This window comes from Pelophylax lessonae (assembly GCF_965119305.1).
Source record: "Pelophylax lessonae genome assembly, chromosome: 6".
In the NCBI taxonomy this organism is placed as follows: domain Eukaryota; kingdom Metazoa; phylum Chordata; class Amphibia; order Anura; family Ranidae; genus Pelophylax; species Pelophylax lessonae.
This window is the reverse complement of record NC_138773.1, coordinates 331,656,827-331,684,113: the sequence shown is the minus strand read 5'-3', so window position 1 is coordinate 331,684,113 and position 27,287 is coordinate 331,656,827. Positions and strand designations below refer to the sequence as shown.

General features: G+C 47.7%; 1 protein-coding gene across 1 annotated transcript; it reads right to left on the bottom strand.

Annotated features, from left to right (window-relative positions):
* On the bottom strand, positions 1-27,287 carry LOC309559221 (UPF0538 protein C2orf76 homolog). The gene is made up of 6 exons (XM_082262441.1): positions 27,194-27,287; positions 20,217-20,361; positions 14,671-14,721; positions 13,740-13,777; positions 10,329-10,410; positions 1-127 (listed from the first exon to the last, which is right to left on the bottom strand). Exons 2-6 carry the CDS (start codon positions 20,347-20,349, stop codon positions 51-53), a joined length of 381 nt encoding a protein of 126 aa, XP_082118567.1. The 5' UTR covers positions 20,350-20,361; positions 27,194-27,287; the 3' UTR covers positions 1-50.

Sequence of the window (27,287 nt, the reverse complement as noted above, 5' to 3'; positions counted from 1 at the left end):
GCGAGTTCCCAGAATCCTCCGGGGCCAGAGAAGGGGGCGGAGCATTCCGGTCACCAGCTGCTGACGGGATTCTTCTTGTACTCTCTGTAGTCGGCGTCACAGAAGAGGGCGACTTCCGTCTCATGGACTGCGGAGGAAGAAGAGGAGAGATTAGACTCCGCCCACCACACCCCAAAAATCCACCTCAGGAGAAGCCGTCCTGAGGAGTCAGGTCACATTCTATGGGGGGTAAATCATTGTATGGACAGCAGGTCACCATGGGGCACAGATCACATCTTATGGGTCACAGGTCACCTTCTATGGGTCACATCCTATGAGCAGGTCACAGGTCACCTTCTATGGGTCACAGGTCACCTTCTATGGGTCACATCCTATGAGCAGGTCACAGGTCACCATGGGGCACAGATCACTTATTATAGGCATTGGACCACATCTTATGGGTGGCCGGGCGTCTTCTATGGGTCACACCCTATGAGCAGGTCACCTTCTATGGGGGGTAAATCATTTTATGGGCAACAGGTCACCATGGGGCACAGATCACATCTTATGGGTGCAGGTCACCTTCTATGGGTTACCTCAATCTATTGGCAGGTCACCTTCTATGGGTCACATCCTATGAGCAGGTCACAGGTCACCTATGGGTCACATCCTATGGGTGTCACATCAATCTATGGGCATAAGGTCGCATGCTAAGTGAGGCAGGTCATCCTATGGGCATTGGGCCACATCCTTTGGGTAGCAGATAATTCTATAGGCAGAAGGTCATCTTCTATGGGTCACAGGTCACATCCTAAAGGTGGCGGGTCATTCTATGGGCTTAGGGTCACAGGTCATCATCAATAGGTCACATCCCATGGGCAGAAGGTCACCTTCTAGAGGTCACAGGTCTCATCCAATGGGTAGCAGGTCAATCTACGGGCATAAGGGCCCCAGCTCACATCCCATGGGTGTCAAGTCATTTGCTATGGGTCACAGGTCACCCTATGGGCATAGGATCACAGGCCATCTTCTTTGGTTGTCTGATCATCTTCTATTAGCTTTCGGGTCACATTGATTGGGGGGGGGGGGGAAAGGGTCAGACCATTCTCTAGGCATAGGGTCACAGGTCATCTTCTATTGGTCACATCCTATGGGGGTCAGGCCATTCTATGGGCATAAGGTCACAGGTCATCTTCTATGGGGGTCAGGCCATTTTATGGGCATAGAGTCACGGGTCATCGCCTATTGGTCACATTCTATGGCAGTCAGGCCATTCTTTGAGCATAGGGTCATAGGTCCTTTTCTATGTGTCACATCCTATGGGGGGTCCGGCCATTCTATAGGCATAGGGTCATAGGTCATCTTCTATGGGTCACATTCTATGGGGGTCAGGCCATTTTATGGGCATAGGGTCATAGGTCATCTCCTATGGGTCACATTCTATGGGGGTCAGGCCATTCTATAGTCATAGAGTCACAGGTCATCTTCTATGGGTCACATTCTATGGCAGTCAGGCCATTCTTTGGGCATAGGGTCATAGGTCCTTTTCTATGTGTCACATCCTATGGGGGTCCGGCCATTCTATAGGCATAGAGTCACAGGTTATTGCCTATGGGTCACATCAGCTGTACAATTAGAAGAAGGCAAGGTTGGTGTGCGGTTGCCTTCTTCTAATTGTACAGCTGTCGGGACTACGGACCTAACCTGTACCCTTCTGATTGTGAGGACATTTCAACACCAGAGCGGTCTCTGTGCTCTCATATCTATGGGTCACATCCTATGGGGGGTTGGGTCAGGTGCCATCTTATGATCTTATTGACAATAGAGGTTCTGGGTGGCTATGCTTACCCCGACTCTACAACTTAAAGTGGATTAAAAAGCCCAAATCTTATTTTATTACTTTTGGGTAGAACGTGGAAGGAGTCGACCTCCTGTCATGTTTTTACTGCTCGGTGTCCCCACTGGGGAGATGCTCTGGTTGTCACAGAGACACAAAGTTATGGAAAATCCAAAGTTCTGAGGTGTCACCAGAAGAGGAATAGAGGGCAAATCTCTCAATGTTGACACCTAAGGATGGGGCATTCCATCACTTCCTGTTGTGTCTCTGAGACAGGAATGAAGGGAAATCTCCCCAATGGGATGCAAATGAATTTTAACCCTTTCTTACTCCTTCCAAAGTAGATACAAGTTTGGTTTTTGATACTTTATGATTCATTGGCCTAGAAGCATGCAGCCAGTGAAGTCAGGATGACCATCCTGCATATCTGCCTGTTCCATCAGTGGAAAGACAAAGCTGACGGCCCTCCAAATCTGCGTTTTATAAAACAATAAGTCCCTAAATTAAATCTCTAATTTCCGATTGGTTGCTATGGGATACCGCACGATGCAGATGGCACGCTCCTACACCCCATCTACACTTGCTGTATTTAGCACAATATACCCATCCCCCCCATCTCTCTGCCATCTCTGTCCTACCGGATTGCGGTGTTTCTGGCCCCGGTCCTGGCGGTGGTTGGGGGATGGGTGAGGTGTTTCATGCCGGCGCTCATCTGATGTTTAATTCATACGGCTGAAGAAATATGCAAAGTGAAGCACAAATTAGCGGCTCCTGCGCTCCCTTCAAACGCCTCTAATTACCCACCTGGGAGCGAACGCGGCTGCGGCACGCACACAGACGTCTGAGCAGTCACCGCGCTGTCACCCCGCCGGGTCAAGGACCTGCTCCCTGGAACCCCAGTCACAACTTATTCATTCCTGACGCGTCACACAGGAAGCGGCCAGCGCAGACAACTTAACCCGTGACCATCCCGCCCGGCAGACGTACCGATTCGAGGACAGGCAGATACTCAGCACCGTACGACGTGACCGACAGATACTCAGCACCGTACGACGTGACCGGCAGATACTCAGCACCGTATGACGTGACCGACAGATACTCAGCACCGTACGACGTGACCGACAGATACTCAACACTGCCATTCTCAACCAGGGTTCCATGGAACGCTAGGGTTCCTCCAGCTGTGGCTAGTTGACCATCCCGCCCAGCAGATGTACCGATCCAAGGACTGGATGATATCCACCAACGTACAACAGGCATTCTCAACTAGGATTCCTCCAGAGGTTCCTTCTGCTGTGGCTAGTTGCTGTCCCAATCTGAGCAATGTCAGGGGCATTTCCCTTAAAACTCATGATAGACTAATCTTAGAGGGATTCCTTGACACCTGAAAATAATTCCAAGGGTTTCTCAGGTAAAAGAAAAAAGGCTGAGGTCCCACATGACAGGCAGATGCTCAACACCATACAACCAGGGTTCCTCTTAGCCAACTGTAATGGTGGCTTTCCAACCAGCACTGAAAGGGATCATTCACTCCACAACCACCAATGTCAGGGGCATTCCCCTTATGACCCCTGAAGGGTTCCTCTGGGGTAAAAAGGATGCCATCCAACACGACGTGCACATACTCCACACCATCCAACATGACCGGCAGATATCCAACACCATACGACATGACTGACAGAAACCCCACACCATCCGGCACGACCGGCAGATACCCAATACCATACAACACGATCAGAAGATACTCCATGTAGTAAAAAACATGAACGTCTCAACCAGGGTTCCTCCAGACGTTCCCAGGGGTTCCTTGAACTGTGGATATTTGACCAGGTTGGTCAACTGTAAGGATGGCTTTCCAACCAGCACTGAAAGTGGTCATTCCTTCCACAACCACCAATGTCGGGGGTATTTCCCATATGACTCCTGATGGACTAATTTTGGTAGGGGGTCCATTGACACCTAAAAATTACTTCAAGGGTTCCTCTAGGGGAAAAAGGTTAAGAAAGGCTGAGTTCCAACAAGATGGGCAGATGCTCAACACTATCCCACATGACCAGCAGATACAGTATCCAACACAATACAGCATGACTGACAGATACCCAGCACTGTCCAACGTGACCAAAAGAAACCCAACTCCGTCCGGCATGACTGGCAGATACTTATCATACAACATGGCCATCAGATACTCCACATCATACAACATGCAACATGAATTTCTCAACCAGGGTTCTGTGGAGCTCTAGGGTTCCTCCAGAGGTTGTAAGGGGTTCCTTGAGCTGTGGCTGGTTGACCTTCCATCTGATGATGCCTGCATAGTTTCAGGGTGGCCACCTGTAAGGGTGGCATACAAACCAGCACTGTAAGTGGTCACTCCTTCCACTGACTTCCAATGTTAGGAGCTTTTCCCTTATGACCCCCAATAGACTAATCTTAGTCAGGGTTCCTTGACACCTGAAAATTATTATAGCCCTCTGGGGTAGAAAAGGTTTAGGAAGGCTGAGGTCTGACATGATGGGCAGATACTTAACACCGTACAACAGGCATTTACAACTAGGGTTCCTCCAGAAGTTCCTAGGGATTCCTTTAGCTGTGGCTGGTTAAGGTCCCAATCTGATGCGGTCTTCTAGTCCTAGCTAACTGTAAAGGTGGCTTTCCAACCAGCACTGTAGGGAGTCATTCCTTCCACAATCACCAATGCCAGGGGTATTTCACTTTCCCGTTTCCTCTGGGTTAAAAACTTTGAAAAAGACTGCTGTCCAACACAACGGGCGGATACTCCACAATGCCCAACATGGCCGGCAGATATCCAACACCAAACGGCATGACTGACAGAAAATTGAAACCATCCAGCGTAACTGGCAGATACTCAACACCATCCAACAAGATCAGCAGATACTCCACATCTTACAACATGAAGTCAGGGTTCCTCCAGAGGTTGTTAGGGGTTCCTTGAGCTGTAGCTGGTTGGCCTCCCATCTGATGGTATCTTCATAGTTCCAGGTTGGCCAACTGTAATGGGGGAATTCCAAGCAGCACTGTAAGTGGTCATTCCTTCCACCGACAACCAATGTCAGGGGCATTTCCCTTATAACTCCTGAAGGACTAATCCTAGCGGGGTTCCCAGGACACCTGAAATGGGTTTCAAGGGTTCCTCTGGGGCAAAAAAGGTTGAGAAAAGCGAAGGCCCAACATGACCGGCAGATACTCCACACCGCCTGACATGACGAGCAGGGGCTCCGCACCATCCAACATGGCCGGTAGGTATCAAATACCATACAGCAGACCGACAGATACATGACACCATCCGACGTAACGGGCAGATACTCCACACCGTCTGACATGATTGGCAGATACTCTGGGAGTCCAGGATATCTGGGGGATCAGAGACTGAGATCCGGGGGATCAGAGACTGAGATCCCAGAGAGAAGGGGATTGAAGAATCTAAAAGACAGAACTTTTCTGGAAAAGGTTGAAACCCATTTGCTGTGTTGTTGGGAGTCACCCCCCATTTGTGCCCACACTCCTGCAGTCTGTCTGCTCTGCTGGGTGACAGTTCTTATATAGGAAAGGAGTGGGGGGCACCGGGTGAGGTCACCTGATGGCCCCTCCCCATTGTGACATCACCGACCCAGCATGTACTGGTCGGTGACGTCACAAGGGGTGCGGCCACCAGGTGACATCAAAGGGTTGCCCCGCCCCTTCCCTATTTAAGAACTGTCACATGGCGGAGAAGGCGGAGCGCTGAAGCATTAGTTGGGAGTGGAATTTTTGTTGGGTTCTTTTTTCGGGTCCGGGGGTGCGGCGGGGGTCGTGTATTACCATAAATCTACATCAGGGGACTTTCATTTTTTTGTTTTTTTAATAAAGGAATTGTCAAAACCCGCCTCCTGTCTTTATTCACTTTATTGGTTAATAAGTGCCCTAAATTCATTCACATGGGGGAGAGGCGGGATCTGGGGGGCCCTCTTGTTACTTTTGAGATTTCAATAAGCCCCCTGCCCACAGACCCCCCACAACCACAGGCCAGGGTTGTGGGGATGAAGCCCTTGCCCCCCATCAACATGGGGACAACATTCTTTGGGGTGGGGAGGGCAGAGCCCCCCCCCTGCCCCAAAGTACCCACTCCCCCATGTCAGGAGGGGAAGAGGGCGCTAATCCACCCCCTTTTTCTGACCTGCCGGGCTGGATGCCCGCATAAGGATCTGTTATGGATTTTAGGGGGGACCCCACGCTGGGGTTTTTTTTCATAATTTTTATTATTTTTTTTTTTTACATTCAGCGGTCAGTGGGGAAGTCCAATGACAGTTGATGAGTCATCCGTTGTTAGGGACGCGGTGGCCGTCATCCCGGCCCACTCCTTAGCAACCAGCTATTTGTCATAAAGCAGTGCGGGGGTCCTCCACATGTGGTACCGCCAGCAATACCCAATAAGAGAGATTTATCGGCACATTTTTTTCCTGGTAAATATCACAATCATTTTTATTTTTTATGAATTGGACCCAATTTACCGCATGCGATAATTTATGCAAATGAGTGACAGAATACCCTCACCGCATGCAGTAAAGCTTAGTGAACTGACTCCGCTCTGGTGACAACCGTCTATGAGGAGGTTTCCCTGAGGTCAAAGAAAACTTCCTTAAAGGGACTCCATGATGGGGAAAGGGGGGGGAGGGGAGGGGTTGTATGTTTGCATGAAACCTCAAAACTGAAGAGCCGTGGGATTTATTTCTCGCCTATAAACTGAATACTTTAGGGTCACTTTCTTCAATATAGGGCGGATTTTCCTCTACCCCCCCCCCCCTCCGCCAACAAAGATAGTCACACCCCACCTCACACGCTACAAAACAATTGTGTAGCCCGCAGCAGATTGTGTCTATCTTCTCCCTGCAGACAAACTGACATTTCCCTCCGCCAGCTGCTCACATGCTGCAACCCCCCCTCCCAGAGATACCTCCGCTGGCCATCTGTGTGTACTGCAGCCAAGAAGGGACAACATCACTGCTCAGTATAAGGAGACACACAGCGACCTCTGCTGGCCATCTGTGTGTACTGCACTCAGGACGTCTCCTAGGTATAAGGAGGCACACAGTGACCTCTGCTGGCTGTGTGTACTGCACTCAAGACGTCTCCTAGGTATACGGAGGCACACAGCGACCTCTGCTGGCCATCTGTGTGTACTGCACTCAGGACGTCTCCTAGGTATAAGGAGGCACATAGCACCCTCTGCTGGTCATCCTTGCCTACTGCACTCAGGACAGAACGAGATCTCTGTTCAATAGGACGGGAGATATTGGACATCTATAGGGGGATTTTGTCATTCATTAGCAGCACAGATAATAAATAATACGGTGGAGAAAGCATTCAAACCAGAAGTGTCATGTACTGTATGGATTGGACAGTTATTCAGCGTTCACTGTACAGAACAAGCCTCTTGTTCCTCTATATCTGCTATATAGTATTGGCTGCCTCTTTATATATCAATTGAGGATTGTTTAGTACTGTATATACCTCCTATTACTCTGTATTATGACACACTGCACCGACACTGAGCAACCGAGGAGGAGGATGATGAGGATGATGAGGATCTATCACGATAAAATCCTCATCTGACTGCAGATCACACAGGAAGGATTAGCAGAGACCTCGCCATCCTCCACCTCTAATGCCCCCCTCACCCCAGGCAGTCACCAATCCTAATCCCAGCAGGAATTCCTGGCATCCTGCAAACCCAGATCCCTGATTGGTGCCGTTCTCTGGAATACCAACTAAACATGGTAATACCTACCATATACAGGAACACGCACAGCGCACAAGCACAGGAGCATACACAGGAACACGCACAGCGCACAGGAACACGCACAGCGCACAGGAACACGCACAGCGCACAGGAACACGCACCGCGCACAGGAACACGCACAGCGCACAGGAACACGCACAGCGCACAGGAACACGCACCGCGCACAGGAACACGCACAGCGCACAGGAACACGCACCGCGCACAGGAACACGCACAGCGCACAGGAACACGCACAGCGCACAGGAACACGCACAGCGCACAGGAACACGCACCGCGCACAGGAACACGCACCGCGCACAGGAACACGCACAGCGCACAGGAACACGCACCGCGCACAGGAACACGCACAGCGCACAGGAACACGCACCGCACATAGCTTACAATGTTAGGAAAAAATAAAAATCTACAGAGGCAGCAAAAACCTTTTCCCCTTTGGAACATGCAACCTCAGAGGGAGGGGAAAGTACATTGAATACAGATTTTTTTTGTCTCACCCAAAATGGCTCCTTAATACGGGTGAATAATCCCCTCCTCCATGCAGATCTGCAGGCAGCCCATAGAAGCGGATGCACACGTAGCATCTGCACAGACACAATCGCATAGCAAAGTTTGGCACGCGGCAGGAAAGGGTGCAAGGATCTGAATGCAGACACTGAAGTGTGTAAAATCTGCTGTAGATATGTAGGTGAGTCAATCAGCTTCTAACTTCAGCTTGTTCAATTAGGCTTTGACAATAAAAGCTGGAAGCTGATTGGTTACTGTGTACAGCTGCACCAGATTCTGCACACTGCAATTTTAGTAAATCCCCCCCCCCCCCCTGTGTGCTCCCGCCCACATGTCAGATTAGGATATGCGTCCATGCAGCCCCTGCAGGTGCATCCAGGGAATTATTCACCCGAATGAATGAGCCCTAAAGCCCCTTTCACACTGATATGTTTTTCCTGCATTTTAACCTTGCAAGAAAAATGTTCCCTTTAAATCCTTTAGGACTTTTCACACCACTGCACTGTGGCGGCGATGAGTTTTGAAAAGTCCTGATTGCTGCATTTTGAAAGCCGCACTGAAAACGCAGCTTCCCATTGAAATGATTGGAAATCATAGCAAAATTGCGGTTAAAACAAAAATGCACCACAATTTGCGTTTTTGGTGTCTTTTTCGATGTCCATTTTTTCACAGGTGCAGGCAACCGCACCAGAAACGCATTTTAAACTCTGAAAAATTGTGGCAAAAACAAATATGCATTTTTCCAGTAATTTTGCTGCAGAGCAGTGAGAAAAGGGCCCCAAATGCTTTAAAGGTAAATCACACACCGAGGATCCTCCGTCATATCACCAATCACACACCGAGGATCCTCCGTCATATCACCAATTACACACCGAGGATCCTCCGTCATATCACCAATCACACACCGAGGATCCTCTGTCATATCACTAATCACACACCGAGCATCCTCCGTCATATCACTAATCACACACCGAGGATCCTCCGTCATATCACTAATCACACACCGAGGATCCTCCGTCATATCACTAATCACACACCGAGGATCCTCCGTCATATCACCAATCACACACCGAGGATCCTTCGTCATATCACCAATCACACACCGAGGATCCTCCGTCATATCACTAATCACACACCGAGGATCCTCCGTCATATCACTAATCACACACCGAGGATCCTCCGTCATATCACTAATCACACACCGAGCATCCTCCGTCATATCACTAATCACACACCGAGGATCCTCCGCTATATCACTAATCACACACCGAGGAACCTCCGCCATATCACTACTCACACACCGAGGGGATCCTCCGTCATATCACCAATCACACACCGAGGCTCCTCCGCCATATCACTAATCACACACCGAGGATCCTCCGTCATATCACTAATCACACACCGAGGATCCTCCGTCATATCACTAATCACACACCGAGCATCCTCCGTCATATCACTAATCACACACCGAGGATCCTCCGCTATATCACTAATCACACACCGAGGAACCTCCGCCATATCACTACTCACACACCGAGGGGATCCTCCGTCATATCACCAATCACACACCGAGGCTCCTCCGCCATATCACTAATCACACACCGAGGATCCTCCGCTATATCACTAATCACACACCGAGGAACCTCCGCCATATCACTACTCACACACCGAGGATCCTCCGTCATATCACCAATCACACACCGAGGCTCCTCCGCCATATCACTAATCACACACCGAGGATCCTCCGCCATATCACTAATCACACACCGAGGCTCCTCCGCCATATCACTAAACACACCGAGGATCCTCCGCCATATCACTAAACACACCGAGGATCCTCCGCCATATCACTAATCACACACGGAGGATCCTCCGCCATATCACTAATCACACACCGAGGCTCCTCCGCCATATCACTAATCACACACCGAGGATCCTCCGCTATATCACTAATCCCACACCGAGGATCCTCCGTCATATCACCAATCACACAACATAGGCAGAACTCTGATCAGATCGGATCCTCTGTGACCTGAAACCTCCATCCTGTGCAGAGCCGGCCACAGCTTTACTAACCGGAGAACCCCCCCCCCCCCAAGGTGGCGCGAGCAATGGGACCCCCTCTCCTCCCCATACAATGAGGGGTCCACATTGTGGGACTCGCAGTTCTTCCATAGAAAAATGATGAGCAGAGAAGGAAGCAGATCTCACCTACGCCGGCCTCCCGCAGGGTCTGTCCACTGCGCAGGATCAGCTTATCATCGTCCTCCAGGCCAACCACCAGCTCATTGGTCTGCAACAGAGATAATCCACATGAACACCTCGGGAGAGTCACAACATTGCGGAGCGGATTTATTAAAGTGATAATATGTAAAGTGTTGTATCCCATAGCAACAAGACAGATAACTTCTGATTGGTCGGTATGTGTGTGTTACAGGTGAGACACTCCTCCAGTACAGTATTACATGAATCACACAACTTCTCAAATGGCTTAAAACCACTTTTATTGTTCCAATACAAATACGGACTCTCCACCCGAAAACCTCCTCTGGTGCGTTTCCCTTCCTACTAAATGTAGGCTCTATAATTACTCTCCAGCAGGGGGTGAAATATGTCACACAGCGTATGGGTGGAGTGTCCACATTCATGCTGGAGCTATAAAGTTGTTTTTAAAGTGGTTGTAGTGACATTAATAACTTATTGGTGTCCCCTCTGCTTTTTAAAGACAAACTACAGGGTGTGTTGTTTAAAAATGAGGCTAAATACCTTCTCTCACATTGCCGCTATCCGGTCACATGACCCCCCTCTGCTCTCCTTTCCCGATCTCAGGAGAGAAGTGGGAGGGGCCAAGATTCCCCTCTGACGTCAGCCAGCAGAGGGAGCTCACGTGACTGCACATCGGCAGTGGGAGAGAAGATATTTAGAATTGTCATTTTCAATAAACACACACCATGTCTACCGATCAATACCCACCTGAGATACCAATCTATGAAATGCTTCACCTGACCAGGGATCGATAATTCTCCTCAACAGTCCAATGAACCCCACAGAGCCGGTGACACCTCTACTTCCCAATCCACCTGTACAGTCTCCGGTGTCACCTGCTGCTCACTGGACAGTGAAGGAGCCAATGATGATGATGCCAATTTATTCTCCAATCACCTGGCCGCAGACAAAGATTGGTCTACAGAGCTAAACCAGAACATAGAGGAGGTCACAGACCTGGCTGTGCTGTGTGGATCACAAGACTGGCTCAACAGAATTAAAAATCCTTTGGCAGGTAAAGCAGTTCCCATTGATGGTGTGAGACTTGTGATGTCCCAGTGTGAAATGTGCAAACCTCAGTGAGCTACAGAGAGGTGCATTCTCAGAGCTGGATGCGTCCGGGTCCAGAGGATCCCTGGAAGAGTGGAGGAGACAGCACTCTGTGCAGATCTTAATGATTTTGGGCGTCAAAGATTTAATTTTAGGACCCAATTACTGCACACCTGATCCATCCGGTGGGGGCCGTGTGTATGGGGTTTACTATGTGGAAGAACAACGTGTACAACAAACCCTTACCTTCATTTAACCAATGAAATGTGAAAAGAAAACCGCGCTCGTGTCAATAAAAATGAAAAAGTAGCCAACACACTGAGATATTCATCATACTTCCACCCCGTGTACCCCACCGGAGTGCCTCACCGCCATCTTTATCCCTGCCCCCCTCCAGCACACTTCATTGGTTGTAAATCCACTGTGCTGCGCTAATCAATAAATCATACAACCAGACGTGAGCAATACAAACAGAAAATGTGAAAACAAATCTATCTAAAATGTCCGCACAGTAATGATACAGAAAGTCCGCACCCTGTGTGAGTATATAGAGTATATAGAGACATTCCACCAGAAGATGTTCAATGGTGTCACACCAAACCAGGATCCTCCACCAGAATGAAGGCTTCCCATATGGATCTGACCCTCTAATATAAACAGCGTATGGTACAGGATACCAGATCAACCACATCCCCACCAGTCCTCCTCAGAATCCTCCAATGGCCTGACTGCTCATACAAATCAGAAGATGTCACGTGTGACGAAACACGTAGGGCGGAGCTACATGCTGACATCATCATGCAACCAGAAGTGATTTGGATTAGGATCTATAAGCCGGCTGGAGTTGTTGTTTTAATGTTTAGCTGTGGAAGCCTGTAAGGGCAATATAAATATATATATATATATATATGACAATAAAATGTTTTTTTATGGGATCTTACACCAGTGTTTCTCAACTCCGGTCCTCAGGGCACACTAACAGGCCAGGTTTGCAAGAAAACTAAAATATATCACAGGTGATATCCTTTGCTGCTCATTGATTGCAGTCTTATAGTCTGCATCTCCCCAAGGTAATACTTAAAATCTGGCCTGTTAGTGTGCCCTGTGGACCGGAGTTGAAAAACACTGTCTTACACTATGTGGAGCGTTTGCTCTTTTGTTTCCCTCTGAACATGTGTGACTGGAGGCTGAAAGGCCATTGGAGGATTGTGAAGAGGACTGGTGGGGATGTGGTTGATCTGGATTCCTGTACCATACACTGTAGAGGGTCGGACACATATGGTAAGTCTCCATTCTGGTGTGACACCGGTAAAGATCTTACGGTGGAATGTCTCTATATACTCTATATACTCACACAGGGTGCGGACTTTATGCACCTTTACTGTGCAGACTTTTTAGATATATTTGTTTTCACTACTTTCCATTTGTATTGCTCACATCTGGTTGAATGATTTATTGATTAGCGCAGCACAGTGGATATACAACCAATAGAGTTTGCTGGAGGGGAGGCCGGGATGAAGATTGCGGTGGGGGATTCCGGCAGGGGGATGGGAATACGTGACAGAGTGCTGAATGAAGGAGTTGCATACAAATAAATATAGGAAGTAGTGGTTCTATGGTAATGGCGGAGTTATGGAATTGGCGGGACTCCGCAATCGGTGGAGCTATGGTACACTGGAGGAGCTATGCTATTGACAGAGGCATGGCACTGGCGGAGTTACGGAGCTATGGAAGTTGTGAAGCAAAGGTAATAGAGGAGGCATGGAACTGGTGGAGCTACGGTACTGGTGGAGCTACGGTACTGGTGGAGCTACGGTACTGGTGGAGCTACGGTACTGGTGGAGCCATGGAATTGGTGGAGCTACGGTACTGGTGGAGCCACGGTACTGGTGGAGCTATGGTATTGGTGGAGCTACGGTACTAGTGGAGCTATGGAATTGGTGGAGCTAGGGAATTGGTGGAGCTAGGGAATTGGTGGAGCTAGGGAATTGGTGGAGCTAGGGAATTGGTGGAGCTAGGGAATTGGTGGAGCTATGGAACTGGCGGAGCTATGGAACTGGTGGAGCTATGGAACTGGTGGAGCTAGGGAATTGGTGGAGCTATGGAACTGGCGGAGCTATGGAACTGGTGGAGTTACGGTACTGGTGGAGCTATGGTACTGGTGGAGCTATGGTACTGGTGGAGCTACGGTACTGGTGGAGTTATGGTACTGGTGGAGCTATGGAATTTGCAGCCAATATGAGTACACAAACACAAGTGACATGAGAAGACAATGAGGCTTCAGTTATGGGCGGAGCCTGTGCTGACCTTGGCTCCGTGCGCCTGGTGGATGATCTTCATTGTATCTGCAGAAACATAAAACCAGAATGATTATTCACCTTCCACCATTCACCTTCCGGGAGAAGATCCACCTCTCACGTCTACAGACCCCCCAATCTCCGGGGTTGGCCGTATATTCAGGAATATAAACACATAAGCCGCTCTCCACTGTGGTTTTTTTTTTCCTTTGCTACATCGCAACAAACTTTATTGGTACCAAATAAAGTCAGAGAGACGTTCTCTCCGCCGTCTGCTGTGACTCCGTCTTCTGATCAGTTTCACCCCTGAAGTCATAGAATCTCTACATCCATCACAGACAGGAAGTGAAGAGAAATTCCCCCGATGGGGACAGCACAGCCGCTTTGGAACCTGGTGTAAACCTTTTTATCTGCTCTCTGTGTCCTTATTTGGGAACTTTTTTGTCCATTTGACGAGTATCAGACAACACGGGAAGTGAAGGGAGATCTATTCTGAATAAAGAGCTAAAAGGCGGACAACCCTTCCTGGATTTCTTGGCTTGGGTTGAACTTTAAAGCCTTAATGCAGCCAAACACACAAATAGAAGAATCAGCACAAGGGACATAACTTACAGTCCCTTATGATTTATCCTTGTGCTTTCCTTATGAATTTTCACTTGTGTGGATTCTTCTTCTCTACTAAAAGAAGAATCAGTACAAGGGACACATCCTACTGAGTCAGGTCCCTTGTGCTGATTTTTCTGTGTGTTTTTTTTGGCTGCACTTAGGCTTTAAGACAATGTAAAAGTATGAGCGTGAGGAGTGAGACTACAATGTGTACAGCGAAGATTACAGAGAGAGAAGTAAGGGACACGTCCAACATTACCAGGACCCCCCCTCTGTGCTCCACCTTCTAAAGGAGGCCAGGGAAGGGGAGGAGACAATCCGGCAGGAGAACTCACCATAGGCGTACTTCTTAAATGGAGGGGGCAATCCAACGCGCTCCGCCACATCTGAAAAGAAACCGGTGACACCATTACCTACAGAGATATGGATACGGGGGATGGGGACATCAGCTGCAGGTCTATTGTGGGAACAGGTGAAGAGGACCTGTCATACACCCCCCGCACAACACAGATTAGTTCTGGGGCTGCATAGGATGGAGAGAAGCCACGAGGCGGCCACAACACTTCCTATAATGTCACTAAACCCACGTCATAAAAAACGATGAATAAATGGCGTATTCCATGCTGTTCATACTCATCACTATGACATCGATTTCCTGTATTCTGCTGTTCTCCATCTCCCCCTGCTGTCCATCACTATGACATCGCTTTTCTGTATTCTGCTGCTCTCCATCTCCCCCTCCTGTCCATCACTATGACATCACTTTCCTGTATTCTGCTGCTCTCCATCTCCCCCTGCTGTCCATCACTATGACATCCCTTTTCTGTATTCTGCTCTCTATCGCCCCCTCCTGTCCATCACTATGACATTGCTTTCCTGCATTCTGCTCTCTATCTCCCCCTCCTGTCCATCACTATGACATCACTTTCCTGTATTCTGCTGTTCTCCATCTCCCCCTGCTGTCCATCACTATGACATCCCTTTTCTGTATTCTGCTGCTCTCTATCCCCCCCTCCTGTCCATCACTATGACATCACTTTCCTGTATTCTGCTCTCTATCTCCCCCTCCTGTCCATCACTATGACATTGCTTTCCTGCATTCTGCTGCTCTCCATCTACCCCTCCTGTCCATCACTATGACATCCCTTTTCTGTATTCTGCTGCTCTCTATCCCCCCCTCCTGTCCATCACTATGACATCACTTTTCTGTATTCTGCTCTCTATCTCCCCCTCCTGTCCATCACTATGACATCGCTTTCCTGTATTCTGCTCTCTATCCCCCCCCTCCTTTCCATGTCCCCAATGCAGTTGGGGATTTTGCAGCGGTGGTGGCAGCTCCGCACATGCTCAGTTCCCAGTGAGTTTCTATGCGGAGCATTTCCTCCCTATCACCTCTGAGCAGCCCATGTGACTATAGAGTCTCACATGTGGGCGTGTACACAATGACAGCCCAGCCCTTCCCTCCTCCTCCATGCCCACTAACCAGCTAAACACAATGGAGGCGGGATATTACATGTAGATGAATGGAGGCTTCACCTTCCTCTTATTCTAGGACACAGGCTGGAGGGGGCGTGGCACAGCCTGTGACAGGCAGAAATCTGCCCACACCGTGTTATTGGCAAAAAAAAAAAATAATAATGATTTATTTCAAATATAGATTTGTATGACAATTTAAAACAGTTTATTGATAGGATTTTTTTTTATTTTGACTCTGCATTCCAAAGTTTTTGGTTTTTTTTATGTTGAACATGTGACTAAAAGCTCCTCCTGCTTATGTTTCCCTGCAGACAGGCTGAGAGAGAGCCGGGTCATGTGACCGCTGGATCTCAATTAGTGAAAAAAGTACTTCTATGGTTTTTTTTAAATTAAAATAATGACAGCGCCGTCACCCACATACAGAAAAAGAAGAATGGAAATGACACCGCGTGAGTTTTGTATCACTTCTGGACTGGAAGATTTTCCCCCTTAATAACCCTATTTTGGGATTCGGCACTGTGTTATTTTAATGGACAATTGCGCGGCCGTGCGACACTGTACCCGAATACAATCGACGTCCTTTTTTTCCTACAAACAGAGCTTTCTTTTGGTGGTATTTGATGACCTGTGCGATTTTTACTTTTTGCGCTATAAACAAAAAAAAGAGCGACAATTCTGAAAAAAAGAAAACAATATTTTTCACATTCTGCTATAGAACATTAGAAAAAGAAAAATTAAAAATCGAATTTCTTCATCATTTTAGGCCAATTTGTTTTCTGCGACATATTTTTTGAAAAAAAAAAATTCCAATAAATGTTTATTGATTGGTTTACGCAAAAGTTATCACATCTACAAACTAGAGAAAAGATTTATGTCATTTTTTTATTTTTTTACTAGTAATGGCGGCGATCCGCGATTTTTAGCAGGACTGCGACATTGCGGCGGACAGATCGGACCCCTAACTGACATTTTTGGGGGGACCAGTGACATTACCACAGTAATCGGTGCTAAAAATATGCACTGTCACTGTACTAATGACACTGGCAGGGAAGGGGGCAATAAAAGGGTTAAATGTGAGCCTAGGAGGTGTTTTCTAACTGAGGGGGATGGGCTTATGGAATCTACACAGAGACCTGTGATCCCAAATAGGAGGAGCTCTGTGCTGATTCCTGAGAGAACAATGGTCTGATGTGTTTACAACAGCAGACTGCCGTTCTCCCTTCACAGGGAGCGATTGCGGTTGCCCGGCGGAACCATGGATTGGCTTCCCTGATGGTGAGTGGGCGTGCGCCCCCAGGACCCCCCCCCCCCTGCAAGTATGGCGATTCAAAAGAACCTGCTGACCCGCGGCAGCTGCTCGGTAAGTGGTTAACTAATTGCCGACCACCTAACATACATGTACTGCAGCAGGTCTGTTTTATTGCGTGAAATCACGTGCCTGTACGTCACTTCTTGCAACAGCCACTAGGGGGGAGGGGACACGCAATGCGCCACTGGAGGCGTGACCACACGCTGATTGGACAGAAGGGGAGCCAATCAGCGGGTCCGGCGGACCTGATGTCCACCAGCCACCTGCGATCGTTCCCAAAACAAGCAGATGGCCGTTCTGTGAGAGGGGGAAGATAGAGATCCTGTGTGTCTGATAAGCAGGAACACGGATCTCGGTCTTCCCCCAGTCAGAGCCCCTCCCCCCACAGTTAGAAAGCACTCCCTAAGGACACATTTAATCCTTTGATCGCCCCAGATATTAACCCCTTCCCTGCCAGTGTCCTTACTACAGTAATCCAGGTTAAAAATATGCACTGTCACTGCACTAATGTCACTGGTCCCCAAAAAAAGGGTCAGTTAGTGTTCAATTTGTCCACTGCAATGTCGCATTCCTGCTATAAAAAAAAAAAAAAAAAAAAAAAAAAAAAAAATCGCAGATTGCCGCCATTACTAGTAAAAAAATAGAAATAAAAATTAAAAATGACAATAAATCTTTCCCCTAGTTTGTAGACCTGAACTTTTGTGCAAACCAATCAAAATACATTCGTTCCTCTCAGAACCTCCGGCTCTCTAGCCCCCTTGTCACCTCCTCCCATACTCTCCTCCAGGACTTTTCCAGAGCCTCTCCAATCCTATGGAACTCCTTACCCCAATCTGTCTGATTATCTCCTACTCTATTAGATTTTAGACAATCCCTGAAAACCCTCCTCTTCAGAGAAGCCTATCCTACCCACACCTAACAAATATACTTCTATTTTCTCCATCAGCCCATCCCCCACAGTTATTGCCTTTTGTTTCACTTGACCCTCCCTTCTAGATTGTAAGCTCTAATGAGCAGGGCCCTCTGATTCCTCCTGTATTGAATTGTATTGTAACTGTACTGTCTTCCCTCACATTGTAAAGCGCTGCACAAACTGTTGGCGCTATATAAATCCTGTATAATAATAATATAATAATAATAATAATAATAATAATAATAATACATCTATAGGGATTTTGTTACCAGAAATTTGTAGCAGAATACATATTGGGATGATTTGATGAGGAAATTTTGAGTTTTTACATTTTTTTTTTTATTGGATGTTTTATAGCAGAAAGTAAAAAATATATATATATTTTTTTTTTTAAATTGTCGCCCTTTTTGTTTTTAAAGCTCAATAAATAAAAAACCTGAAGAGGTGATGAAATAATATACCACCAAAAAAGAAAGAAAAATGCTGAATTTGCATCGTTTTCGGACACAACTCGCACAGGACCCTTTTTTGGGTCCACACCAGAATTGGATCGCATGAGTTTTCATACCTATGTGTTCCGATTCTGACCGTTCATACTGCGATATGCGAACTGACCTGGGGGTGTCATTAACTTTGTATTGATATCCCCAGCGATTCGCATACGGCGGTGTGAAGTGCCTGCGAGCTGAATGCGATGTGGGAACCCGCAATGGATTTGCAGGATTCCCGCATATGTGTGAACCGGGACTCAGTGCTGGTTCACATTTGTGCGGCTGCGGCGATCGCATGTAATTCGGAGCGCACTGCTCCTTCATTTCATGCGATCGGAGGTGCGGATGCGAGTTCAGCCATACACTTTGTACCCACACCAAAGACGCACAGGACCCTTTTTTTCAGCCGCATCTGAATCGGATCGCATGGTGGTTCACACTTGTGCGATCCGATCCTGTGCGAACTGTCAGACCGCACTGCGATATGCGATCAAACTGGGGGCGTCGTTAACATTTAATTGACACCCCCTGCGTATCGCATATGGCAGTGTGAACTGTCCAGGGTGCGGGTGCGATGCGGGAACACGCTGCATATTCGCAGCCTTCCCGCATCGCACAAGTGTGACCCGGCCCTCAGTGTTGAATTTGTCCACAACAATGTCACATTCCTGCTATAAAAAAATAAATAAATAAAAAAAATTGAATTGCCGCTATTACTAATAAAAAAAAAATACATAAATAAAAATATTCCACACTTAGGAGACGCAATAACTTGTGTAAACCAATCAATATTCACTTATTGGGATTTTTTTTTTTACCAAAAATATGCAGCAGAATACAAATTGGAATAAACTGAGGAGGAAATTCGATTTTTTACATTTCTTTTGGATGTTTTATAGCAGAAAGTAAAAAATTTTTTATTTTTTTTTCCTTTTATAACTTCTCGCGGTTTTTGTGTTTAACCCCTTCTGGACTGGGCCTTCTTGTTTACCAGTTAGGTTACAATCGGTGATAATGTGAGATCCGGGGTTACAAAGACCTCACATCTACACTGCAAAAATAAAAATAAATAAATAAAAAGGACATTTTTTTTATGATGAAAAATTTGGCTCTTTAAAACCATTGCTAGGAAGTGATGTATGACGGGGAAGTGGTGGAAGGGGGGGGAGGGGGAGGGGGGGGGGACACCTCTCCCACTTCCCATAAAGGGGATTCTGCAGCAGACCACCCTTATGTGAAAGCGGACCGCCCGCCGTTTAAGAAAATACTGGGGTTATGTCAGCTATCTGCAGCCATAACCCCGGTATTTAATGTCAAAGTACCGACATAAATACGCAGTGGGCGGTCCAGAAGTGATTAAAGCGCAAAAAAAAAAAAATAATAATAAAATCGCAGAGGTGATCAAATACCCCCAAAAGAAATCTCTATTTGTGGGAAAAAAGGACATCAATGTTATTTGGGTACATCGTCGCACGACCGCGCAATTGTCAGTTAAAGTAACGCAGTGCCCAATCGCAAAAAATGGCCTGGTCATTAAGGGGGAAAATCTTCCGGGGTTGAAGTGGGTAAGGGGGGTAAATCTTCTGGGGTTGAAGTGGGTAAGGGGGGGGGGGGTAAATCTTCCGGGGTTGAAGTGGGTAAGGGGGGGTAAATCTTCCAGGGGGTTGAAGTGGGGGGTAATGTTTCTCTCACCTTTCTTTATGTCTTGGATGAATTCCTCCACCGTCTGATCCACATTCACTCCATGATAGACGACCGGACGGAAATTGCGATGCTGGAAGGATCGCACCAATCGCACCGTCACCGTCACCTCCGGAGAGGACATGTGACCCCGGGACTGGAAGAGAGGAATGGGGACAGATGTATACAGAGGAAGGCGGGGACTGAGGAGAAGACATTGGGGGAGGGGGGGGTCATAGACAAAATAGGACTAGATAATAAAATGAGATTTCTGTATTTACAATAAAATTTATTTCTTGTAGGTGATTGGAGGGACACCGGAATTCAGAGACTTCGGGTTATACTGCCACCTACAGGAGGGATTGGACATTGGCACAGTGACCAGCCTGGTATGACTCCTCCCACTCCCAGTGTGCCTCAGTGTGGTGGGAAATCAGGAGCAGGATCAGATAAAGGGGGGGATCAGGAGCAGGATCAGATAAAGGGGGGGGGAATCAGGAGCAGGATCAGATAAAGGGGGGGGGGGAATCAGGAGCAGGATCAGATAAAGGGGGGGGGAATCAGGAGCAGGATCAGATAAAGGGGGGGAGGAATCAGGAGCAGGATCAGATAAAGGGGGGGGGGAATCAGGAGCAGGATCAGATAAAGGGGGGGAGGAATCAGGAGCAGGATCAGATAAGGGGGGGGGGGGCTTGTGCTCCTTAAGAAATGGATTTTACAGGAGGCACTGAAATCCCACGTTGAGGAATTCCCTATTGAGGGACACAGAAATTCGATGGCTGAGGGGGACACGCAGTCCAACTTAGGCAACGCACCACATTGTCAGCCAGAACATTAGCCGACTGCGTCCCCAGCTGGAGGTGCGCCAGATATCCACAATGGGAGCACTCTGGAGTCATACCATGGTGAGGGGGGGAGGGGGGGGCAGAACCTTGGCTCAAGGTGTAGAACAGCTTCTCTTCATCTTTTCAACACAGAGGAACCCTTGAAAAAATTTCTTACATTCATGGACATTGGGAAGATTTCCCTTCTTACAGATAGCTAAAAAGATCAACGGTGTCAGGGGGACCTCACCTGAGAGGCAGAAATTACTCATTGCTCAAGGAACCCCTAGCAGCCTCTAGAGGTACCCCTCTTAAACAAAATATCCAGCAATCCTGTCTTTTCATAACGGGTTCAGCCGCTTGATTGTTCTTACAGGCGGCGGGAGGGCAGGGGAGGGGACGCACCGCCCCCGCCACTCTCTGGTGCTTCTACTGGCTTGCCTGTGTGATCGGCGAGCCGAAAAAGGCATCTGCTGGCGGGGGAAGACGGTCCCCAGCACTCTCTATGACTCTCGGAGGCCCAGGTGCAACGTTATGACGTCACAACTGGCCTGGCAGCTGTAAATACCACCGAGATCTCAGCTAGAGAGCCGAAACACCCCTCCCTGCACACACTGCCCCCCTTTAATGCTACACCCCATTCCTGTACACACTGCTCCCCTTTATTGCTACACCCCCTTCCTGTACACACTGCTCCCCTTTAACCCTACACCCCCTTCCTGTACACACTGCCCCCCCTTTAACCCTACACCCCCCTTCCTATACACACTGCCCCCCCCCTTTAACCCTACACCCCCTTCCTATACACACTGCCCCCCTTTAATGCTACACCCCCTTTCTATACTCACTGCCCCCCTTTAACCCTACACCCTCTTCCTATACACACTGCCCCCCTCTCTAGAGGTGACACCTACCGGAGATGAGGAGGTGACAGGAGAGTAATGTAGCCCTGGCCATGGCTGTGCCCTAGGCGGCTGCCTAGTTCCCCTAGTGTTAGCACCGGCCCTGCATGTTGGATTTCATATAAATATCTGACATAGAAATGAGAGATTACCGATCCCGAGTCTCTGATTACACAGTGATGTGACAGCACAGATCTGGGGGTTCAATCTCCTGGTATTGGGGGGAATTCCGGGAGATCCTATATAGAAGAGAGAGATTATACACAGCGTTACCATGGATACAACTCTGATTATATCCATCACACACAGTATATACAGATCTATATACATCACATGATTGATCAGACTGAATGGTTCCTGAACTCTGCTGGCTCAGAGCAATGACCGCCCCTCCCCCAGTGTACACAGTATATACATCACACACAGTTTATACAGCTCTATATACAGTCAGGCCCATAAATATTGGGACATAGACACAATTCTAATCTTTTTGGCTCTATACATCACCACAATGGATTTGAAATGAAACAAACAAGATGTGCTTTACCTGCAGACTTTCAGCTTTAATTTGAGGGTATTTACACCCAAATCAGGTGAACGGTGTAGGAATTACAACAGTTTGTATATGTGCCTGCCACTTTTTAAGGGACCAAAAGTAATAGGACATTTGGCTGCTCAGCTGTTCCATGGCCAGGTGTGTGTTATTCCCTCATTATCCCATTTACAAGGAGCAGATAAAAGGTCCAGAGTTAATTTCAAGTGTGTTATTTGCATTTGGAATCTGTTGCTGTCAACTCTCAATATGAGATCCAAAGAGCTGTCACTATCAGTGAAGCAAGCCATCATTAGGCTGAAAAAACAAAACAAACCAATCAGAGAGATAGCAAAAACATTAGGTGTGGCCAAATCAACTGTTTGGAACATCCTTAAAAAGAAAGAACGCACCGGTGAGCTCAGCAACACCAAAAGACCCAGAAAGACCACGGAAAACAACTGTGGTGGATGACCCAAGAATTCTTTCCCTGAGAAAGAAAACACCCTTCAAAACAGTTGGCCAGATCAAGAACACTCTCCAGGAGGTAGGTGTATGTGTGTCAGATGAAGAACACTCTCCAGGAGGTAGGTGTATGTGTGTCAGATGAGGAACACTCTCCAGGAGGTAGGTGTATGTGTGCCAGATCAAGATCACTCTCCAGGAGGTAGGTGTATGTGTCAGATGAAGAACACTCTCCAGGAGGTAGGTGTATGTGTGTCAGATGAAGAACACTCTCCAGGAGGTAGGTGTATGTGTGTCAGATGAAGATCACTCTCCAGGAGGTAGGTGTATGTGTGCCAGATCAAGAACGCTCTCCAGGAGGTAGGTGTATGTGTGTCAAAGTCAACAACAGGGTTCATACACATTTTCACCAATAAAATTCCATGACTTTTCAATGACTTTTCCATGACTTCACGTAAATATTCCTGACCTAATGTTTCATGAAATGTCTATGTATACATGTTAAATAAGAAGAAAATCCATGTCACACCAGCATATTTTTACTAAAATAAATGACAATCTTTGTAGTGTACAGTACCTCTGCAGTTAGGGTTTCGTTTCTGGATACAGCGCGACTCAAAATGGTCCCTTGTTTTACAGTGGATGAGATGGAAGCACCGCTGCCGCAGCTGGAAGCTGGTGTCACTTCAGGCGCACGGGTGAAAAAGCCAGCGATCAGATTAGAAGCTGTCAAGCACGCAGGTGCAGACTGGTGCTTTGCACCTTTAGCGTGGCTAGACAGCGCTGCCTCTCCCATGTTCGAAATGTCAAACGTTTTACGACACACACTGTACATTTAGCGGACATAATACAGGAGGTGGTCAGAGGATGCGGACATGATACAGGAGGTGGTCAGAGGATGCGGACATGATACAGGAGGTGGTCAGAGGATGCGGACATGATACAGGAGGTGGTCAGAGGATGCGGACATGATACAGGAGGTGGTCAGAGGATGCGGACATGATACAGGAGATGGTCAGAGGCTGCGGATATGATACAGGAGGTGGTCAGAGGATGCGGACATGATACAGGAGGTGGTCAGAGGCTGCGGACATGATACAGGAGGTGGTCAGAGGCTGCGGACATGATACAGGAGGTAGTCAGAGGCTGCGGACATGATACAGGAGATGGTCAGAGGCTGCAGACATGATACAGGAGATGGTCAGAGACTGAGGACATGATACAGGAGATGGTCAGAGACTGAGGACATGATACAGGAGGTGGTCAGAGGCTGCGGACATGATACAGGAGGTAGTCAGAGGCTGCAGACATGATACAGGAGGTGGTCAGAGGCTGCAGACATGATACAGGAGGTAGTCAGAGGCTGCGGACATGATACAGGAGATGGTCAGAGACTGAGGACATGATACAGGAGATGGTCAGAGACTGCAGACATGATACAGGAGATGGTCAGAGACTGAGGACATGATACAGGAGATGGTCAGAGGCTGCAGACATGATACAGGAGGTGGTCAGAGGCTGCAGACATGATACAGGAGGTAGTCAGAGGCTGCGGACATGATACAGGAGATGGTCAGAGACTGAGGACATGATACAGGAGATGGTCAGAGACTGCAGACATGATACAGGAGATGGTCAGAGACTGAGGACATGATACAGGAGATGGTCAGAGGCTGCAGACATGATACAGGAGGTGGTCAGAGGCTGCAGACATGATACAGGAGGTAGTCAGAGACTGTAGACATGATACAGGAGGTAGTCAGAGACTGCAGACATGATACAAGAGAAGGTCAGAGACTGCAGACATGATACAAGAGATGGTCAGAGGCTGCAGACAGGATACAGGAGATGGTCAGAGACTGAGGACATGATACAGGAGATGGTCAGAGACTGCAGACATGATACAGGAGATGGTCAGAGACTGAGGACATGATACAGGAGATGGTCAGAGGCTGCAGACATGATACAGGAGGTGGTCAGAGGCTGCAGACATGATACAAGAGAAGGTCAGAGACTGCAGACATGATACAAGAGAAGGTCAGAGACTGCAGACATGATAGAAGATTGAAGAGCACAGGGGAAGCAGAGAGCACTGGAGGAGCTGAAGGGCATGGAGGGGGGGGACTGGAGAGAATTAAGGGGGGTTAGAAGGCGCGGGGGGGGGGGGGAGCATGGAAAACCAGGGGGATGGAGAGCACAGGGGGAGAGGGGGGGGGCTGGAGAGCACTGTCTGGGGGGAACTGGAAATCACTGAGGGGGGAGCCAGGGAGCTGGAGAGCACTGGGGGAACCAGAAAGCATGGGGGGGGGGGGGGGAGAGATGAAAAGCACTGTGGGGAGCTGAAGAGCACGGGGGGGGGGCTTAAGGGCATAGGGGGGGGGGGCTATAGAACACTGGGGGGGGGCTAAAGAGCACTAAGGGGGGGGGGCATTTTTACGTTCAGCGTATAGCACTGGTACAGGTAGGTGTCCTTCCGGGTCCGCAGTTTGCCCTTACTGTCAGTCACTGGCCAGCAGTAGCCGAGGAGATGACCCAATCAGGCAGCAGGGAGGGCTGGCCGCGGTTTGCCTGGAGACACTGTGACTGGCTAGCAGCAGCAGTAACAGTTACCGCCCCCTTCCGTGTCATCATCACGTTCATGCGGCCGATCCGCTGCCTCATTGGTTGATAATCTCCCGGCTGTTACTGCTGCTGCTAGCCAGTCACAGTGTCTCCAGGCAAACTGCGGCCGGCCCTCCCCTCTGCCTCATTGGGTCATGTCTTCGGCTGCTGTTGGCCAATGACAGCACACGCATACAGCGGACCCGGAAGGACGCTAATACAGCGAAATGTAAATACAGTATGTGGCAATATAATTCTCATAAAATAATTAAGCATCCGCTCCCCACCGCTCCCCCACAGTAATTTAATTCCATGACTTTTCCAAAACCTACTGTGTTTCCTAATTTTCCATGACCTTTCCAGGCCTGGAAAATGTCATCTAAAAATTCCAAAACTTTTCCAGGATTTCCAGGACCGTATGAACCCTGCAACAATCAAGAGAAGAATTCACCAGAGTGAATACAGAGGGTTCACCACAAGATGTAAACCATTGGGGAGCCAGATTAGAGTTTGCCAAACAACATCTAAAAAAGCCTTCACAGTTCTGGAACATCCTATGGACAGATGAGACCAAGATCAACTTGTAGCAGAGTGATGGGAAGAGAAGAGTATGGAGAAGGAAAGGAACTGCTCATGATCCAAAGCATACCACCTCATCAGTGAAGCATGGTGGTGGTAGTGTCATGGCGTGGGCATGTCTGGCTGCCAATGGAACTGGTTCTCTTGTATTTATTGATGATGTGACTGCTGACAGAAGCAGCAGGATGAATTCTGAAGTGTTTCGGGGAATATTATCCGCTCATATTCAGCCAAATGCTTCAGAACTCATTGGACGGCGCTTCACAGTGCAGATGGACAATGACCCGAAGCATACTGCGAAAGCAACCAAAGAGTTTTTAAAGGGAAAGAAGTGGAATGTTATGCAATGGCCAAGTCACCTGACCTGAATCGGATTGAGCATGCATTTCACTTGCTGAAGACAAAACTGAAGGGAAAATTCCCCAAAAAACAAGCAGGAACTGAAGACAGTTGCAGTAGAGGCCTGGCAGAGCATCACCAGGGATGAAACCCAGCGTCTGGTGATGTCTATGCGTTCCACACTTCAGGCTGTAATTGACTGCAAAGGATTTGCAACCAAGTATTAAAAAGTGAAAGTTTGATTTATGATTGTTAATCTGTCCCATTACTTTTGGTCCCTTAAAAAGTGGGAGGCACATATACAAACTGTTGTAATTCCTAGTATATATATATCACACACAGTATATACAGCTCTATATATCACACACAGTATATATACATCACACACAGTATATATACATCACACACAGTATATATACAGCTCTATATATATATATCACACACAGTATATATATATATATATATCACACACAGTATATATATATATATATATATATCACACACAGTATATATATATATATCACACACAGTATATATACAGCTCTATATATATATATATATCACACACAGTATATACATCACACACAGTATATATACAGCTCTATATATATATATCACACACAGTATATATATATATATATATCACACACAGTATATATATATATATATATATATCACACACAGTATATATATATATATCACACACAGTATATATACAGCTCTATATACAGCACACACGTGACACACCTGGTTCCTGTACGGCTTCCGGGAAAGGACAATCTTCCTGTGATGCAATAACCATTAGGGAGGGGTCAGTTGCTATGGTAACCGCTTGTTTCCC

Bases quoted from the DNA above. Each gene is read 5' to 3' on its own strand.
- LOC309559221 (XM_082262441.1), bottom strand. From the start codon at position 20,349: ATGTCCTCTCCGGAGGTGACGGTGACGGTGCGATTGGTGCGATCCTTC. The intron at 14,722-20,216 runs GTGAGAGAAACA...GTTTCTTTTCAG, and splicing joins CATCCAAGACATAAAGAAAG to ATGTGGCGGAGCGCGTTGGA. The intron at 13,778-14,670 runs GTGAGTTCTCCT...ATGTTTCTGCAG, and splicing joins ATTTAAGAAGTACGCCTATG to ATACAATGAAGATCATCCAC.